At 26.7% G+C, this 21,522-nt stretch overlaps 1 protein-coding gene across 1 annotated transcript in view; it reads right to left on the reverse strand.

The window, feature by feature from the left end:
* The window catches only part of mspo (M-spondin), a 171,508-nt gene extending 154,423 nt beyond the window's left edge, over positions 1-17,085 (reverse strand). The window contains exon 1 of the mRNA XM_075309916.1: positions 15,517-17,085. Within this exon, the coding sequence (XP_075166031.1) occupies positions 15,517-16,000 (484 nt within the window). The 5' untranslated portion in view covers positions 16,001-17,085. The remainder of the gene's footprint in view (positions 1-15,516) is intronic.
* Between the last annotated feature and the right edge of the window lie 4,437 nt (positions 17,086-21,522).

Genomic DNA, 21,522 nt, shown 5'->3' on the forward strand with positions numbered 1-21,522 from the left:
CGTCGGTTCATAAATACGTGAGTTATGATCAAATCGGGGATAACTATATATGACAGCTATATCTAAATCTGAACCGATTTTTTCCAAAATCAATAGCGATTGTCTTCTACCCGAAGAAAGACGTTATGTCAAATTTGAGGACGATCGGACTTAAACTGCGACCTGTACTTTGTACACAAAATTACATATACAGACAGACGGACGGACAGACAGACGGACATCGCTAAATCGACTCAGAATTTAATTCTAAACCGATCGGTATACTAAAAGATGGGTCTATGACAATTATTTCTTGGCGTTACATACAAATGCACAAACTTATTATACCCTGTACCACAGTAGTGGTGAAGGGTATAAAAATATAGACATTTAAGCGATTTTCCGAAAAACTGCATCGATTTTGACCAATTTTGACATTGCATTTTTGGACTACGTGATAATATGAATCTATATTAGGCGAAAGGTATATGTGGGAGTTAAATCTAAATGTTAACCGATTTCTTTCAAAATCAGTAGGGTTCTATTCTGATCTAAAATACATACTTGTACCAATTTTGAAGACGAATTGACTTTGATTACAAAAATATGTTCACAGATAGAAACACAGGCAGACGGACGGATATGGCTAGATCGACTCAAAGGTACAATTGCCACAGAAGTTTTGCTGTTTTGTTTGATATTCCTCTCCAACTACATTGACAAAATTCTCTGCAGAAATAAAATTAGGACAAAATTGACAAAATTCTCTGTAAAATTTTGACAAAATTTTCTATAGAAATAAAATTTGGGAAAATTTTCTATAGAAACAAAATTTTGACCAAATTCTCTATAGAAATAAAATTTTGAAAAAATTTTCAGTAGAAGAAAATGGCACAATTTTATATACAAATAAAATTTTGGCAAAATTTTCTATAGGACTGAAATGTTGGCAAAATTTTCTATAGAAATAAAATTTTGACAAAATTTTCTATTTAAATAAAATTTTGACCAAATTTTCTATAGAAATAAAATTTTGAAAAAAATTTCTATAGAAATAAAATTTTGACAAAATGTTCTATAGAAATAAAATGTTGACAAAACTTTCTATAGAAATACAATGTTGACAAAATTCTCTGCATAAATAAAATTTTGTAAAAATTTTGACAAAATTGCTAAGAAATAAAATTTTGACAAATTTTCTAAAAAATAACATTTTGTATAGAAATAAACTTTTGACAAAATTGTGTATAAAAATCAAATTTTGACAAAATTCTCTCCATATTTTGACAAAATTATGTATATAAATAAAATTATGACAAAATTCTCTATAGAAATAATATTTTGACAAAATCTATGAAATAAAATTTGGCAAAATTTTATTTCAAAATTTTCTATAGAAGTAAAATTCTCTATAGAAATAACATTTTGCCAAAATTTTCTATAGAAATAAAATTTTGACAAAATTTTCTATGAAACTGAAATATTGACAAAATTTTCTATAGAATTAAAATGTTGGCAACATTTTCTATCGAGATAAAATTTGGACAAAATTTTAGTTCTATAGAACTAACATTTTGACAAAATTTTGTATAGAAATAAAATTTTGACAAATTTTTTATAGAACTAACATTTTGACAAAATGTTGTATAGAAATAAAATTTTGATAAAATTCACTGTATAAATAAAATGTTGACAAAATTTTCTAAAGAAATAAAATTTTTACACAATTTTCTATAGAAATGAAAATTTGACTACATTTTCTATAAAAATAAAGTTTTAACAAAATTTTTATAGTAATAAAATTTTGATAAAATTTTCTATAGAAATTAATTTTTGACAAAAATTTTTAAAGAAATAAAATTTTGATAAAAATTTCTGTGGAAATAAAATTTTGACAAAATTTTTTATAGAAATAAAATTTTGGCAAAATTTTCTATAGAAATAAAATGTTCACAAAGTGTCTATAGAAATAAAATTTTGACAAAATTTTCTATAGAAATAAAATTTTTACAAAATTCTCCATAAAAGTAAATTTTCGTTAAAATATTTTTTTATATAATTAAATTTTGAAAAAAATTTCTACAGAAATAAAATGTTGAGAAAAATTTCTATAGTAATAAAATTTTGACAAAATTCCCTATAGAAATAAAATGTTTACGAAATTTTCTATAGAATTAAAATTTTGACAAAATTTACTATAGAAATAAAATGTTGACAAAATTTTGCATAGATATAAAATTGTGACAAAATTTCCAATAGAAATACAATTTTGACAAAATCTTCTATAGAAATAAAATTGTGACAAAGTTTTCTATAAAAATGAAATTTTGACAAAATTTTCTATAGAATTAAAATTTTGACAAAATTTACTATAGAAAAAAAATTTTGACAAAATTTTGCATAGATATAAAATTGTGACAAAATTTCCAATAGAAATACAATTTTGACAAAATCTTCTATAGAAATAAAATTGTGACAAAGTTTTCTATAAAAATGAAATTTTGACAAAATGTTCTATAAAAATAAAATTTTGACACAATTTTCTATAAAGAGTGGTTAAATTGTAAGGGCCGATGTTTAATGTGAACCACATCTAAACGCCAAGTTTTTTTTCCGAATTTTATTTGACATTTCTCTATTTCAGACTTACTCAATTTGAACCATGGAGAGATACACAATCCAACAACGTTCCAATGGTTCCAAGAAATGGCAACAGTGGATGATCAATTTTCGAAGAAAATCATCTTCAGTGATGAGGCACATTTTCATCTCAGTGGATTCGTCAATAAACAGAATTGCCGCATTTGGGCGAATGAGAATCCAAGAGTGATTGTCGAAAAACCAATGCACCCACAAAGAGTGACTGTTTGGTGCGGTTTATGGGCTGGCGACATCATCGGGCCGTATTTTTTCCAAAATGAGGCCGGTCAGGCAGTTACTGTGAATAGTGTTCGCTATCGTGTTATCTCACTTAATGGCGATGTCATTTGGCCGCCAAGATCATGTGATTTGACACCGTTGGACCAATGCACCCACAAAGAGTGACTGTTTGGTGCGGTTTATGGGCTGGCGACATCATCGGGCCGTATTTTTTCCAAAATGTGATTTGACACCGTTGGACTTTTTTTTATTTGAAAGAAAAGGTGTACGTCGATAAGCCAGCAACAATTCAAGAGCTAAAGGATGAGATAATTCGGCACATTAACGGCATAGAACCTCCATTATGCCTCAGCGTCATAGAAAATTTGGACCTTCGGATGAAGGTGTGCCACCGAGGACGCGGCGCCCATTTGGCCGATATTTTGTTCCATACATAATTGAGTAATACCAGAATATCATAATAAAATAAAATTACGATAATTTCCTAAATAGTTTGTGTTTTATTCAAAATCAACCTCGGCCCTTGAAATTTTTACCACCCTTTAGAAATACAATTTTGACAAAATTTTCTACAAAAATAAAATTTTTGCAAAATTCTCTATAAAATGAAATGTTGACAAAATTTTCTATAGAAATAAAATTTTGACAACATTTTTTATAATAAAATAAAATTTGAAAATTTGATGGTGGCAAAGGAAAAGAGAAACGTTTGTATGAATTTATTTCGGCATAAGCCGGCTATCAAAACCTTTTTTCGGAAGGTTCAAGTGTGGTTCACTTTGGGTTTATTGAACTACCTGAATTTATTCTGATAATTGGTTGATAGTTTTGCTGCAAGTAGAGGATGCTGATGAGGAATGTGGTAATTCCGAAACGTGCGTCCATCCAACCATCTTGCAGTCTATAGGGCTTTGCCCAAATAAATTTTACAAACATTCTTTTCCTCTGTTGGTTATGCTACACTTGTAGTTTAGTCAATGCATGGTTTTAAGCTGAAATCAATAACAACAAAATAAAATTTTGACAAAATTTTCTATAGTAAAATAAAATTTTGACAAAATTTTCTATAGAAATAAAATTTTGACAAAGTTTTATATAAAAATTAAATTTTGACAAAATTGCCTATAGAAAAAAAATAATGACACAATGTTCTATAAGAATAAAATTTTGACACAATTTTCTATAGAAATAAAATTTTAACAAAATTTTCTATAAAAATAAAATTTTTACAAAATTCTCTATAAATATATGTTGACAAAATTTTTCATAATAAAATAAAATTTGAAAATTTGATGGTGGCAAAGGAAAAGAGAAATGTTTGTATGAATTTATTTTGGCATAAGCCGGCTATTATAAACCTTTTTTCGGAAGGTTCAAGTGTGGCTCATCTTGGGGTTATTGAACTGCCTGAATTTATTCTGATAATTGGTTGATAGTTTTGCTGCAACTAGAGGATGCTGATGAGGAATGTGGTAATTCCGAAACGTGCGTCCATCCACCCATCTTGCAGTCTATAGGGCTTTGCCCAAATAAATTTGACAAACATTCTTTTCCTCTGTTGGTTAAGCTACACTTGTAGTTTAGTCAATGCTTGGTTTTAAGCTGAAATCAATAACAACAAAATAAAATTTTGACAAAATTTTGTATAAAAATAAAATTTTCACAAAGGTTTCTATAAAAATGAAATTTTGATAAAATTTTCCATAGAAATACAATTTTTACAAAATTTTCTATAGAAATAAAATTTTGACAAAATTTTCTATAGAAATAAAATTTTGACGACATTTTCTATAGAAATAAAATGTTGACAAAATGTTCTATAGAAATAAAATTTTTACAAAATTCTCCATAAAAGTAAATTGTCGTTAAATTTTTTTTATATAATTAAATTTTGAAAAAGTTTCTACAGAAATAAAATGTTGACAAAAATTTCTATAGTAATAAAATTTTGACAAAATTCCCTATAGAAATAAAATGTTTACGAAATTTTCTATAGAAATAAAATTTTGACAAAATTTTCTATAGAAATAAAATTTTGACAAAATTTTCTATAGAAATACAATTTTGACAAAATTTTCTATAAAAATAAAATTTTTACAAAATTTTGCATAGATATAAAATTGTGACAAAATTTCCTATAGAAATACTATTTTGACAAAATCTTCTATAGAAATAAAATATTTACAAAATTTACGAAATTTACGAAATTTTCTATATAAATAAAGTTTTAACAAAATTTTCTATATAAATTAAATGTTGACAAAATTTTCTATAGAAATAAAACTTTGACAAAATTTTTGACAAAATTTTCTATAGAAATAAAATTTTGACAAAATTTTCTATAGAAATAAAATTTTCCATAGATATAAAAATTCTCTATAGAAATCAAATCTTCAAAAAATTTTCTATAAAAATAAAATTTTCCATAGATATAAAATTTTGATACAATTTTCTGTAGAAATAAAATTTTGACAAAATTTTCCATAGAAATAAAATCTTGACAAAATTTTCCATAGAAATACAATTTTTACAAAATTTTCTATAGAAATACAATTTTTACAAAATTTTCTATAGAAATAAAATTTTGACAAAATTTTCTATAGAAATAAAATTTTAACAAAATTTTCTATTGAAATAAAATTTTTACAAAATTTTCTATAGAAATAAAATTTTAACAGAATTTTCTATTGAAATAAAATTTTGACGAAAATTAATCCTTAATATTATTTCCTAATAAATTGTGTCCATAATGTTTCCCACTTGGTTAACATACAATATGTTGCTAGATCTATCAAATGTCCTACTGTGCTAGCAATTTATACCCATATATATATTTTCGAAAGACATATTTATTTTTTATTTAATTCCTAAGTAAATAAAAAGGAAATGTTCGTTTTCAACATGCTAACATCTTGGCATCCTGGTTTATTTTTAAGACTTAGAACTATTATCACATCCTTTCGTTCGTTCATTCATTCTTCCTATTTCATGTGAGACATCAAGACATGCAGGTATAAGGAGAATATATGCCTACATTTTACTCGTATATCTTAGGGTTTGACTAAGTGAGTCAGTAATACAACTATGTAGGTCCTTTCTATAAGAAAAAAAAAATAAAAGAAATCCTTGTAGCTAAAATACACACGACGACGACCCTCAGACACAGACACAAGAGCCATATGTTTCGCAAGGCAACAAAGTTAAAACTCCATACTTCGTAGTTTTAGTAAAAGGGCGACGTATTGTTCTTGTTAGGAGAGCAGATTATTTTTGCTTGAATGCCAAATACAGACACTCAGACACACACACACACACACACACACATATGTATACTTGCGAATTTGCACTCGCTTACTCTTGAATATCATCCATTTTGATAGGACTTTTTAGTATATAATGCGATTTGTACGTGTTTAACCTACATTCAGCCCCATGTAACCACTTGTACACTCTATTCCTTAAGATGTTCTACAACATGTCCATAAACATACACACACTCAAAGATACTCTCAGAGACACACACAGAGCAAAAATGTAGGGATTATATACATATAAGTATGTGTTCTAGGGGATTTTTCCTTACATTTTGTTTTAATGAAATAAAAAAAAATTGTAAGCCAAGTTAATGTCAGAGTCAGCCCAGACCAGAGCAAGCCATTGTGAACTATTCCAGCCAATGTAAAAAAAACTCCTTATGATAAAATCTGATCATAGGTATAAAAATATAAAACTAGTACCATATGGCCACTTAACCATCTCTACTCTCGCAATACCTTTCCCTGTTAATACAAAAGTTCATGGGACTGGGCTGCTGCTTTAAGCTCTACGCTTGTTCTGCTGAATACCTTAAAGGCATAAAGCTTGTATTGAATGTCCCATGAGTCTATCTAATATAATAGGATTCCTTGGAATCTGGATTATAAAAATTGTTTTTTAAACTGAAAGTTAAGTGATAAAATGGGGATCACTTAACAATATGATTTTCAAGGATTTTCAAATAGCAATAAGGATTGTCACGAGACAAGTTTATGAAAGAGGATTTTGTAGAGATTTCTGGATTTTCTCAAATTGAAAACGAGTATGAGATTTATTTTCGATAATTTGTATTAGTATATAAATTTGACTTTTTTAGATACTAAAACATCTTTAAAAGATATTTAAGGGAAATCAATTTTTTCTACACAAATCGTAGCAATGTCTATAGAAAAAGAGACCCTTATTTATATAAAAGCAAATAATTAAAAAAAAAATTGAGAAAAAAATGGTGATTATGTCAACCACTTGAGATGCAAAATATCGTAAATCGAATGTTTTTTCAATCAAATACAAAATGTCAAATACGGAAGTTGACTTTTGAGCAATTTTTCTCAAAATTTTATTTCTAAAGAAAATTTTGTCAACATTTTATTTCTGTAGAAAATTTTCTTAAAGTTTTATTTCTATAGAAAATTTTTGACAAAATTTTATTTCTATAGAAAATTTTTGACAAATTTGTATTTATATAGAAATTTTTTGACAAAATTTTATTTCTATAGAAATTTTTTGTCAAAATTTTATTTTTAAAGAAAATTTTGTCAAAATTTTATTTTTAAAGAAAATTTTGTCAAAATTTTATTTTTAAAGAAAATTTTGTCAAAATTTTATTTTTAAAGAAAATTTTGTCAAAATTTTATATTTAAAGAAAATTTTGTCAAAACTTTACTTCTATATAAAATTTTATTAAAACTTCATTTTTATAGAAAACTTTTTTTTCAAAATTTTATTTCATTTGCAAAAATTCTCAAAATTTTATCTCATTAGCAAAAATTCTCAAAACTTTATTTCTATGGAAAATTTCCTCTAAATTTTAGTTGTAAAGAAAAACTTCTCAAAATGTTATTTCTATCCAAATTTCCTTCAAATTTTATTTCTAAAGAAAATTTTGTCAAAATGTTATTTCTGTAGAAAATTTTTTCAAAATCGTATTTCTAGAGAAAATTTTCTTAAAATTTTATTTCTACGAAAAGTTTTAAACAAATTTTTATTAATATAGAACATTTTTGGCAAAATTTTATTTTTAAAGAAAATTTTGTCAAAACTTTACTTCTAAAGAAAATTTTATCAAAATTTCATTTCTATAGAAAATTTTATCAAAATTTCATTTCTATAGAAAATTTTGTCAAAATTTTATTTCATTAGCAAAAATTCTCAAAACTTTATTTCTATGGAAAATTTCCACTAAATATTATTTGTAAAGAAAATTTTGTCAAAATTGTATTTTTCACAAAATTCTCAAAATTTTATTTCTATAGCAAAACTTCTCAAAATGTTATTTCTATCCAAATTTCCTTCAAATTTTATTTCTAAAGAAAATTTTGTCAAAATGTTATTTCTGTAGCAAATGTTTTCAAAATCTTATTTTTAGAGAAAATTTTTTTAAAATTTTATTTCTACAGCAAGTTTTTGACAAATTTGTATTCATATAGAACATTTTTGGCAAAATTTTATTTTTAAAGAAAATTTTGTGAAAATTTTATTTTTAAAGAAAATTTTGTGAAAATTTTATTTTTAAAGAAAACTTTGTCAAAAGTTTACTTCTATAGAAGATTTTATCAAAATTTCATTTCTATAGAAAATTTTGTCAAAATTTTATTTCATTAGCAAAAATTCTCAAAACTTTATTTCTACGGAAAATTTCCTCTAAATTTTATTTTTAATGAAAATTTTGTCAAAATTTTTTTTCACACAAAATTCTCAAAATTTTATTTCTATAGGAAAACTTCTCAAAATGTTATTTCTATCCAAATTTCCTTCAAATTTGATTTCTAAAGAAAATTTTGTCAAAATGTTATTTTTGTAGAAAATTTTTTCAAAATCTTATTTCTACATAAAATTTTCTTAAAATTTTATTTCTACGGAAAGTTTTTGACAAATTTTTATTAATATAGACCAATTTTGACAAAATTTTATTTCTATAGAAAATGTTGTCAAAATTTTACTTTTATGATAATTTTGTCAAAACTTTACTTCTATAGAAAATTTTATCAAAATTTCATTTCTATAGCAAATTTTGTCAAAATTTTATTTCATTAACAAAAATTCTCAAAATTTGATTTCTATGGCAATTTCCTCTAAATTTTATTTGTAAAGAAAATTTTGTCAAAATGTTATTTCTGTAGAACATTTTTTCAAAATCTTATTTCTAGAGAAAATTTTCTTGAAATTTTATTTCTACAGAAAGTTTTTGATAAATTTGTATTCATATAGAACATTTTCTATAGAACTAAATTTTGTCAAAATTTTATTTTTAAAGAAAATTTTGTCAAAACTTTACTTCTATAGAACATTTTCTCTAAATTTTATTTCTATAGCGAATTTTCTAAAAATTTTATTTCTATAGAAAATTTTGTCAAAATTTTATTTCTATAGAGAATTTTATCAAAATTTTATTTCTATAGAATATGTTGTCAAAAGGTACTTTCTATGGAAAATTTTGTTAAAGTTTAATTTCTCTAGAAAATTTTATGAAAATTTCATTGTTATAGAAATTTTTGGCAAAATTTTATTTCTATAGAAAATTTTAGTTTTATAGAAAGTTTTTTTTTTTACGAAATTCTATTCCTAAAGAACATTGTGTTAAAATGTTATTTCGCAAAATCTACCAAAATATCAAAAATTCTACCAATCTACCAAAAAGTAAAAATCTACCATTTTTGGGTAGAATTCTACAAACTACGACAACCGTCTTAGGGCGATATCTAAAATAATGTACCAAAATGTGAAGAACATTTTATCAAAAATATACCAAATTTAGAAAAAATAAATCCCAATTTTATTTGTATAGAAAAATTTTATTCTATAGAAATTTTTTCAAAATTTTATTTCTATAAAAAATTTTGTCAAAATTTTATTGCCATAGAAAATGTTATCAAAATTGTATTTCTACTGAAAATTTTGTCAACATTTTAATTCCATAGAACATTTTTTCAGATTTTTATTTCTATAGAAAATTTTCTCAAAATTTTATTTCAATAAAAAGTTTTGTCAAAATTTAATTTTTGTAGAAAATTTTGTGAAAATTTAATTTTTGTAGAAATTTTTTTCAAACCTTTAATTTCTATGAAAAATTTTGTCAAAATTTAATTATACCCTGCGCCACACTGTGGAACAGGGTATTATAAGTTAGTGCATATGTTTGTAACACCCAGAAGGATACGAGATAGACACATGGTGTCTTTGGCAATAATGCTCAGGGTGGATCCCTGAGTCGATATAACCATGTCCGTCTGTCCGTCCGTCCGTCTGTCTGTGAACACATTTTTGTGATCAAAGTCTAGGTCGCAATTTAAGTCCAATCGCCTTCAAATTTGGCACATGTTCCTAATTTGGGTCGGAATAGAACCCTATTGATTTTGGAAGAAATCGGTTCAGATTTAGATATAGCTCCCATATATATCTTTCGCCCGATATGCACTAATATGGACCCAGCAGCCAGAGTTTTATACCGATTTGCTTGAAATTTTGTACAAACATAATACTTAGTCGTATAGTCAAGTGTGCACAATTTGATTGAAATCGGTTCAGATTTAGATATAGCTCCCATATATATCTTTCGCCCGATATGGACTTATATGGCCCCAGAAGCCAGATTTTTGGCCAAATTTGGTTGAAATTTTGCACTAGGAGTACAATTAGTAGTATAGTCAAGTGTGCAAAATTTTATTGAAATCGGTTCAGATTTAGATATAGCTCCCATATATATCTTTCGCCCGATATGGACTTATATGGCCCCAGAAGCCAGATTTTTGGCCAAATTTGGTTGAAATTTTGCACTAGGAGTACAATTAGTAGTATAGTCAAGTGTGCAAAATTTGATTGAAATCGGTTCAGATTTAGATATAGCTCCCATATATATCTTTCGCCCGATATAGACTAATATGGTCCAAAAAGCCAGAGTTTTGGCCCAATATGGTTGAAATTTTGCACTGGGAGTAGACTTAGCATTGTAGATATTCCTGCTAAATTTGGTTGCAATCGATTCAGATTTAGATATAGCTCCCATATATATCTTTCGCCCGATATACACTTATATATACCCAGAAGCCAGAATTTTATCCCGATTAGCTTGAAATTGTGCACAAGGAGTACAATTGGTAGTATAGTCATTTGTGCCAAATTTGATTGAAATCGGTTCAGATTTAGATATAGCTTCCATATATATATTTCGCCCGATATGGACTTATATGTCCCCAGAGGCCAGAGTTTTGGCCCAAGCTGGTTGAAATTTTGCACTAGGAGTACAATTAGTAATATAGTCATGTGTGCCAAATTTGATTGAAATCGGTTCAGATTTAGATATAGCTCCCATATATATGTTTTTCTGATTTCGACAAAAATGGTCAAAATACCAAAATTTTCCTTGTTAAATCGCCACTGCTTAGTCGAGAAGTTGTAAAAATGACTTTAATTTTCTTAAACTCCTAATACATATATATCGAGCGATTTTTTACTAAAATTGTGTTCCACCCTAGTGCATTAGCCGACTTAAATTTTGAGTCTATAAATTTTGTAGAAGTCTATGAAATTCTGTCCAAATCGAGTGATATTTAAATATATGTATTTGGGACAAATCTGTATATATTCAGCACCCAACACATTTGACGGGTGTGATATGGTATCGAAAATGTATGTCTACAAAGTGGTACAGGGTACAATATAGTCGGCCCCGCCCGACTTTAGACTTTCCTTACTTGTTTCAATAGAAAATTTTGTGAAAATTTTATTTCAATAGAAAATTTTGTGAAAATTTTATTGCAATAGAAAATTTTGTGAAAATTTTATTTCTATAGAAAATTTTGTCAAATTTTTATTTCTCTAGAAAATTTTGTCATAATTTTAGTCCTATAGAAAATTTTCTCAAAATTTTATTTCAAGAGAAAATTTTGTCAACATTTTATTTCTGTAGAAATTTTTGTGAACATTTGATTTTTATAGAAAGTTTTCTAAGTATTCTATTTCTATAGAAAAATTTCCTAAACTTTTATCAATATTTTCTCAAAGTTTTATTTCTATAGACAATTTTGTGAAAATTGTATTTCTATGGAAAATTTTGTCTATATTTTATTTCTATAGGAAATTTCCTCTAAATTTTATTTCTATAAAAAAATTTGTGAACATTTTATTTCTATGGAAGATGGTGTCAAAATTTTATTTTTATTATCAAAATTTTGTTCCTATAGACAATTTTATCACAATTTTATTTCTATATAAAATATTCTCTAAAGTTTATTCCTATAGAAAATGTTATCTCTATAGAATTTTTCTCTAAATTTTATTTCTATTTTCCGTATATTGTACATCTATAGAAAATTTTGTCATAATTTTATTTCTATAGAAAAATTTCTCTAAATTTCATTTCTTTATAAAATTTTGTCAAAATTTTATTTCTATAGAAAATTGTACCATATTTTTTTCAATAGAATTTTTTTTCAAAAGTTTATTTCTAAAGAAAATTTTGGCAAAATTTTATTTCTATAGAAAATGTTGTCAAAATTTTATTTCTATGGAAAATTTTATCAAAATTTTATTTCTATAGGAAATTGTGTCAAAACATTTTTTTTGTTTGTTTGTAAAAACAAACATTTTGTCAAAATGATATTTCAATAGAAAATTTTTTCAAAATTTTATTTCTATAGAAAATTTTCTTAAAATGGTATTTCTACAGAAAGTTTTTGACAAATTTGTATTAATATAGAACATTTTTGACAAAATTTTATTGGTATAGAAAATTTTGTCAAAATTTTATTTTTAAAGAAAATTTTGTCAAAATTTTATTTCTATAGAAAATTTTGTGAAAATTTTGTTAAAATTTTATTTTTAAAGAAAACTTTTGTCAAAATTTTATTTTCAAAGAAAATTTTGCCAAAATTTTATTTCTATCGAAAATTTTCTATAAATTTTATTTCCATAGCAAATTTTCTAAAAATGTTATTTCTATAGAAAATTGTGTCAAATTTTATTTCAATAGAAAATTTTGTTTCAATAGAAAAGTTTATTTCTATAGAGAATTTTATCAAAATTTTTTTTTCTATATAAAATGATTTCAAAAAATTCTTTCTATGGAAAATTGTTTCACGAGTTTATTTCTATAGAAAATTTCATTTTTATAGAAACTTTTGGCAAAATAGAAAATTTTGTCAAAATTTTATTTCTATATATGCATATGGAGGCTTTATTTAAATTTGCGCCGATTTTGATCAGAATTTGGTGCGCACTGCTAAAATAGTAAGTATAAATCCATTGTACTCTTTATGCAAATTTTAAAGCAAATCAAGGTAAAATTCTGGCTTCTCGGGCCATATACACTGAAAAAAAAGCATACTCGGTTCCAAAGATTTTGTCTTTACTTTAAAAAATTTGGTATTGATTCCGAGCCAAAGAAGCGGAGAATATAAGTAAGGATACTTTTAAGACGCAATTCTCTTTTAAATTTAGGTTTTGTGTACTTGCTTCTAGGAAGCAAATTTTAATTTTTCGCTTTCTCAGCTTTTTTCTTCATATGCTATCAAAGTCCTTTAAAAACGAGTTATAGGCAACTTTATTTTCCAAATTAGGACTCGACTTCCACTAGAAATTATGCTATGTTTGAAGTAAAAAACTTCTTTAAAATAAAGTGTTGAAAAACATTTTGAACGATTTTTTGCTTTGAAGTCAAGATGCCAAAAGACAACAAATTTAAAGACAATTTCATTAAATTTAAAGAATTTTTCTTAATTATTAGAGTCAAGTTGACCTTAGCCTATAATTTTTTTCTTTCATGTTAAGATACCCATTTTTAAGTCAAATCACTTAATTATAAGGACAATACGACTTGATTGAAAAGTTTATCGGCTTTTGGACAAGGAAAATAACTTTATTTTAGAGAAATGTGTCTTCTATGCTAAGCAAAATTTGTATTCGTATTTTAAAGACATGAAATCTTTGACCTCACGACAATATTTTTTTCAGTGTAAGTGCATATCGGGCGAAATATATATATGGGAGCTATAACTAAGTCGAAAGCGATTTCTCCGATAGGGTTCTATTCTGATAAAAAATAGATACTTATGCCAAATATGAAGGGTAAGACTGCGGCCTAAAATTTGATTAGAAAAAAAAAATATGTTCATGGTAGACGGGCTGATAGACGGACATGGCTAGATCGCCTTAGGGGCCGACCCTGAGCATTGCTGCCAATGTGTCTATCTCGTCTCCTGCTGGGTATTGCATATGCACTGATCCACAATGTGGCGCAAGGTAAAAAACTGATATTGGACTAAAGCCCTTGAAGTTCCAAATAGCGCAAGAGGTCACCGATGCGTCAAAAAAGGTAGACTGGAAAGAACCAAGGAGTTGATTGTGGGTTTTCTCCGATGATAAGCCATTCCAAATTACCTCCAATTTCTTCGTATAATTTTGGCACTGTCTATATGATCCAGAAGTCAAATCGGGGGATCGGTTTATATGGTTTATCGAAATATGGACCGAATAGTCCATCTCTGAATTTGACCTGTCTGTAGACAAAAAAATAGTGTGCAGCACGTTAGCTTCATTATTGAATGCTGTGGCGTGATTACAAAGACAGACAGACAGACCATCAACCAGATAGACGGACATAGATCGTCTTAAAATTTCACCTTTATCAAGAATATACCCTACGGTTAAAAGGTTAAAGCCAAGGACCGTCTTGTCCCTGGTATGTATGGCCCTGTACCCGATCTGGTCAAAATGTATGGAATGGACCGGTCACTTGAACATGGGTTTGTCATTGACGGGGCAAATCTACACTTTAGGACATAACTTGGACTCATTCCAACGAACACGTCCTGGGACATTTTACACTGATAGAAAAAGTTTCGTTATATTAATGAAATGTGTCATTAAAATTGCGCCAATGAAACAAATTCATTGATATAACGAAATTTTTCGTTAATATAACGAATTTTCTGTTAGTCAACGAAACGTTTCGTACTATTAACGAACATTTTCATTGTCTTAATGAAAATGTTTCATTGTATCAATGAAAAATTTTCGTTGGATCGATTTTAATGAAATTTTCTTTGTGTGTAGTACGACCACCCCATGGAAAGGGTTTCGTGAGCCAGTCTCGAAAAACGCACCAGAAAGAAACAACTTTCGAAATATGTTGAACAATAGATTTTTTCTGATAATAAAATAAAAATTTAAAAATTGAAACAAGCAAGATACTCAATCCTGTGACAGGTCCGCCAATGGCAATTTGCACTAATTTCCCTTTATGAACTCACCATTTGATGTTGGTGTATATAAGATACCTTCGTTGGTCCAAACTTTCGTTGGTCTAAATTTTCGTTGGTCTAAACTTTTGTTTCCCGGACAAAAAATGATTTTTTGTGGGTGCTGGAAAAACCAAATTTGTTTAATCTATCAGAATTACATCCGTTTTTTGGTTCCTTGGCTCGGAATCAATATCAGAATCATTAGTGTAAGGAAAAAATCTTTGTGACCAGACAATTTTTTGTTTTCAGTGTAGAATGTACGAAAAAGATATTCTCACCAACCACTACTAAATATCGCCAGGCATATTTAGCAAAATTTTGACACACACTCTTTAAAAAAATTTGTGATTTATTTATTTATTTTTTCCATTTCAAAACTTACCTATTGTCTTAGTCCATTGGGCCGCAGGTCGCCAATCTGGATAATGTTTGGGAAATAAATCCCTAGTCCAATAGGTGTGTAAAACCACTTTATAAACAGCCAAACGATCCAAAGTACAATCAGTAATCGGAGCACTTTGAGTAGGCCCAGGTGAATTTTCCAATAGGGTAGCTTGTGAGGCAAAACTCTCAGATTCTCGAACATTACTATTGGACTGCGCCGATGACGATGCGGTATAATATAAATTTCTAGAATTTGCTGCCGTTTGATATAGATCGAATTTATCCACTTCTTTTTGTGATTGATTGAGGGGAATTTGATTTTCAATGGTATAGGAATATATGGAAGGACTTGAGACATAACCCGCTTGGAAATAAGAACTATCGATCGATCCCACAGAGGGAGCCGATAGTGTTAGGCAAGGCAAAAGGGCAATTAGCCAAAGGCTTTGCAACATATTGAGGCAGGAGGGTGGTTTCTTCATGGTCTATGAGTTTTTGGTGGCAATCAAAAAAAAACCCCAAACTAAGTAGATTGCAAATTTTAAATTTTTCTTAAATCAAAATCTTTGAGTTTTAATTTTAAATATGGCACTATTTTAATTTTTTAAATTTTTTTCTAAGTATTTTGTATTTGGGTTTTAATAAATTTTATTTTTTAATTATTTAATTTCAAAAATCTTTATTTATTTTGTTCTCATCACTTTTGTTTTCCTTATTTATGTTTTCTGATTATATTTTATATTATCTTTAATGTGCTGATTTTTTCCGGGTTTTCTAATATTTTTCTTATTATTGTTGTTGTTTTTCACACAAATCTCCCTTGTTTTGTTTTTCTTTTTTTGTTTGGGAGAATTTTTCTTTCTTTTCCACTTCACTTCTCTTTGCTTAATATGTTTGCTTTTCACACAAAAATTTTTATTTATTTGTTTGTTTTCCACAACTTCCTTTTCAACTTCTTTAGCTCTCTTTAGCACATTTCGTTTTGTTGCTTTGGCGAATTTCAATTTAAATGTCACCTTACTTTTTTTTGATTAATTTTTTTCTTCGCTTTTTCCTTTCCCTAATGAGGGAAGTGATTTTGGGCTTTTACAAATACCCGGATTTGTATGACACTCACCACCGTGTAATGGCAGATATTTACCGTTATTGCTGATGTTTACTTTATCGGTTGTCTTATCCGTCGTAGTCGTCGTCGGCAAAGTCGTTTGTCGTAGATTTGCTCTTTTTTTCTTTGTGGCAAGTCGCTCACCTTATCACCGTTACAATGTATTCTCATCAAGGTGTTTTGTTGTCTGAGTTTACCTGCCTGTTCTTCTTGGTAGAGAGGACTTTTAGGCGGTGGCGCCCATCAAATGTGGGGCAATTTCGTTTACAATTTCAATTAAGATTAAGATCTTGATAGAATTTCAAATTTTGTTATATTATTAATTTCACCTTGGTAATTTTCGTTTTATTTTCTTTTTTTTTTGTTAGTCGTTATCACTTTTATGTTTGCGATTTTATTTCGTTTTATTTTATAGATTTCTGTTTGATGATTTAGAAGCAGCCGTTAGCCGTTTACGAACCGTCCGCATCTGTTAAAGTTTCGTTTCATACTAAAAATACCGTAAAAATTTCTTCTTGGTTTAATTTTCCCATCACATGAAAATCATACACCATCTCCCATAATACGGGAGAGGAGTATGTTTTTCCTTATATTTTTGTATGGTTTAGACTTATATTTCAATTTCATTTTCGAAAAGCCGATTTATGCTCATTTTTCAATGGTATTAACTATCTCTGGCTCTCTTAAGACTCTTTTATTTTCTTCTCTCTCTCAATAAAAGAAAAATCTCTTACTCACCCATAACAAATAATGGGGAAATTTCAATTTGAATTCATAGGGTGTTTGTTGTTATTGTTTTGGTCTTGGGTTAAGGCTTTGGCTTTGTTTGCTGTGTGGCAGAGAGCGAGCATATGTATGATGGCTTGTGTGTTGCTTACACATTTTCTCTGTGAGCTGTGTAAATGAATGAATTCTAGATGTTTGGTAAGGTGACTATTTGGGGTGGTGATGGGGCGCCGACATATCTCTACTAATGTAAAATCATATTGTGTGTGTTTGTGTTATGCTAACAGCCTGTTGCAATGTTTCTCTCAATGTTGCCATTCTATTACAAAATATTGTTATTGTTGTTGCTACTGTTGATTGTGTTTGCAAAGAAAAGGGTAATTATTTTATGAATATTTGCTTTCATCATCATTATAAACTGTCATTAGTAGTGGTTGTTTTTTTTTTTTTTTGCTATGTTAGCATTAACATCACCACAGTAATTGTTCTTATATAATTTCCTTGTACTACAGTAAGTGTTCTTTTGTTTTTTTTTTCTCTTCCTAATTCCTTGATTATCAATGATAACTTAGAACGATAAGATGTAGTATAGATCTCATTGGAAAATTCACAAGTTTATTAGACAACATGTTTAATTGAGTTTCCAGGTAAAGAACTACAAACAAAGAAATTATATAGGTCACAAGAGTGTTTACATAATGTTAAAAATAAAAATAAAAAAAAATACATTCTTTCTGCATTTAAGGAAGGATATGCAAATTTTTTTCTCTGCTATGAAAGTTTCTAAGTAGTAAGAAAGGCAACACAAACAAACAAGTTTCTCTAATGAAGGAATTGCAAGTAGCCTGAAATTTAGATCGCATACACGGTAGAAAATAATTTTTCATGTTAATTTCATAATTGATTTTATAAAATATATTAAATAAACAAGTGAGTTGGCGAGGCGGGACCGACTTTATCATACCCTATTCCAACTCTACTTAATTAGTATTCGTAAGGGGGTACTATTAAAATAAATTTATGCACACATATATGCAAGTAGGAGCCGTACATAATTTTAAAAAATGCATTTGTATGGAAAATTTTGTTAAAATTTTATTTCTATAGAAAATTTTGTCAAAATTTTTTTTCTATAGAAAATTTTATCAAAAATTTATTTCTATAGAAAATTTTGTCAAAATTTCATTTTTATGGAAAAGTTTGTCAAAATTTTGTTTCTATAGAATTTTTTTTCAAAATTTTATTTCTATAGAAAATTTTATCAAAATTTTATTTCTATAGCAGCTTTTGCAAAATTTTATTTTTATAGAAAATATTTGCAAAATTTTATTTCTATAGAAAATTTGTCAAAATTTAATTTCCATAGAAAATTTTGTCAAAGCACGCTCGAAATAAAACCCAGCCAACTTCACTCAAATCGATGATTTGATGGTAGCAAAGGAAAAGAGAGATGTTTGTACGAATTTATTTCGGCATAAGCCGGTTATCAATGTAAAGCCTTTTTGCGGCGGGTTCAAGTGTGGTTTATTGTTGGGTTTAATGAACTGCCTGAATTTATTCTAATAATTGGTTGATAGTTTTGCTGCAAGTAGAGGATGCTGATGAGGAAGGTGGTAATTCCGAATCGTGAGTCCATCCAACCATCTTGCAGTCTATAGGGCTTTGCCCAAATAAATTTGACAAACATTCTTTTCCTCTGTTGGTTATGCTACACTTGTTGTTTAGTCAATGCATGGTTTTAAGCAGAAATCAAAAACAACAACAATGATTAAAGAAAAAAAAAACAACAATAACAAAACAAAACGAAATTTTATTTCTATAGAAAATATTTGCAAAATTGTATTTCTATAGAAAATTTGTCAAAATTTAATTTCTATAGAAAATTTTGTCAACATTTTATTTCTATAGAAAATTTATAAAAATTTTAGTTCTATAGAAAATGTTGACATAATTTTATTTCTATAGAAAACTTTGTCAAAATTTTATTTCCATTGAAAATTTTGTCAAAATTTTATTTCTGCAAAATAATTGCTCAACATTTTATTTCTATAGAAAATTTTTGTCCAAATTTTATTTCTATGGAACATTTTGTTAAAGTTTTATTTCTATGGAAAATATTGTCAACATTTTATTCCTATAGAAAATGTTTTTAACACTTTATTTCTATAGAAAATTTTGTCAAAATTTTATTTCCATAGAAAATTTGTAAAAATTTTAGTTCTATAGCAAATTTTTACATAATTTTATTTCCATAGAAAATGTTGTCAAAGTTTTATTTCTATAGAAAATTTGTAAAAATTTTAGTTCTATAGCAAATTTTTATCCAAATTTTATTTTTATGGAAAATTTTGTTAAAGTTTTGTTTCTATAGAAAATATTGTCAAAATTTTATTCCTATAGAAAATGTTTTCAACACTTTATTTCTATAGAAAATTTGGTCAAAATTTTATTTCCATAGAAAATTTTCTCAAAATTTTATTTCTGCACAATAATTGGTCAAAATTTAATTTCTATAAAAAATTTTTGTCCAAATTTTATTTCTATAGAAAAAATTGTCAACATTTTAATTCTCTAGAAAATTTGTCGAAATGTATGTAGAAAATGTTGTCAACATTTTATTTCTATAGAAAATTTGTAAAAATTTAATTTCTATAGATAATGTTGACAATATTTTATTTCTATAGAAAAATTTTTAAAAATTTTATTTCCATAGAAAATTTTGTTAAAATGTTATTTCTGCAAAATACTCCTATTTGGTCTAAATTTTATTTCTGCAAAATATTTGGTCAAAATTTTATTTCTATAGAAAATTTTGTCAAAATTTTATATCTTTAGAAAATTTTGTCAAAATTTTATTTCTTTAGAAAATTTTGTCAAAATTTTATTTCTATACAAAATTTTATTTCTATAGAAAATTTTTTAACAATTTTATTTCCATCGAAAATTTTTTTTTTAAATTTTATTTCCATCGAATTTTTTTTTTTTTTTAATTTTATTTCCATAGAAAATTTTATCAAAATTTTATTTCTATAGAAAATTTTGTCAACATTTTATTTCTATAGAAAATTTTGTCAAAATTTTATTTCTATAGAAAATTTTGTCAAAACTTTATTTCTTTAGAAATTTTTGTCAAAATTCTATTTCTATAGAAAATTTTGTCAAAATTTTATTTCTATAGAAAATTTTGTCAAAATTTTATTCCTATAGAAAATTTTGTCAAAATTTCATATCTCTAGAAAATTTTGTCAAAATTTTATTTCTATAGAAAATTTTGTCAAAATTTTATTTCTATAGAAAATTTTGTCAAAATTTTATTTTTATAGAAATTTTTGTCAAAATTTTATTTCTATAGAAAATTTTGTCAAAATTTCATATCTCTAGAAAATTGTGTCAAAATTTCATATCTCTAGAAAATTGTGTCAAAATTTTATTTCTATAGAAAATTTTGTCAAAATTTTATTTTCATAGAAATTTTTGTCAAAATTTTATTTCTATAGAAAATTTGTGAGTTACTTCTTAGCTGAAGAGGAATTATTTGCGAAAACTACAAAAACATCAAGAGTTCAACCAGTCTACTAAACAGTAAAAAATCTAACCTTTTTGGTAGAATTCTCGCGAATATGACCCCATTTGTCAAAATCGGGCGATACGTACATATGGAAGGTATATCTAATTTGTTTTCAAATTCAATAGCCTTTGTCCTTGAACCAAAAAAAAATTAATCAAAATCGGTTAATAATTGCGACCGAAAGCCTGGGAACAACAAATATATGGACAGACACTAAGCGCTAAATCGACTCTGGAGGTGATTCTGAGTCGATCAGGATATGGATTCTAAAATAAATATTTCTGGTATGTACATTTTTGCAGAGCATAGTCACCACATTGTGGTCAGTTACCCTGGCAACATTGTGCTTTAGAGTATTAAAAAGTAAATAATTTGTGATCATTATTTTTTTTTTTTTAATTTAATCAATTTTTAATCAGATCAGCAACAATCAACTGATTAATAGTCTCACATACAGACTGAAAACTAACACAACATTTTTTATTTAATATCTTCATTAAATTTAAGAAAATGTAAGAAATTTTTCTTTAAAGGAAAGTAAACTATTTTTGATTCAAATAAATAATGTGTAAATTCACTAACATATTTAACTTTAAGCTTAAAAA

The sequence above is a fragment of the Haematobia irritans genome, chromosome 5, assembly GCF_050003625.1.
Source record: "Haematobia irritans isolate KBUSLIRL chromosome 5, ASM5000362v1, whole genome shotgun sequence".
Taxonomy (NCBI): domain Eukaryota; kingdom Metazoa; phylum Arthropoda; class Insecta; order Diptera; family Muscidae; genus Haematobia; species Haematobia irritans.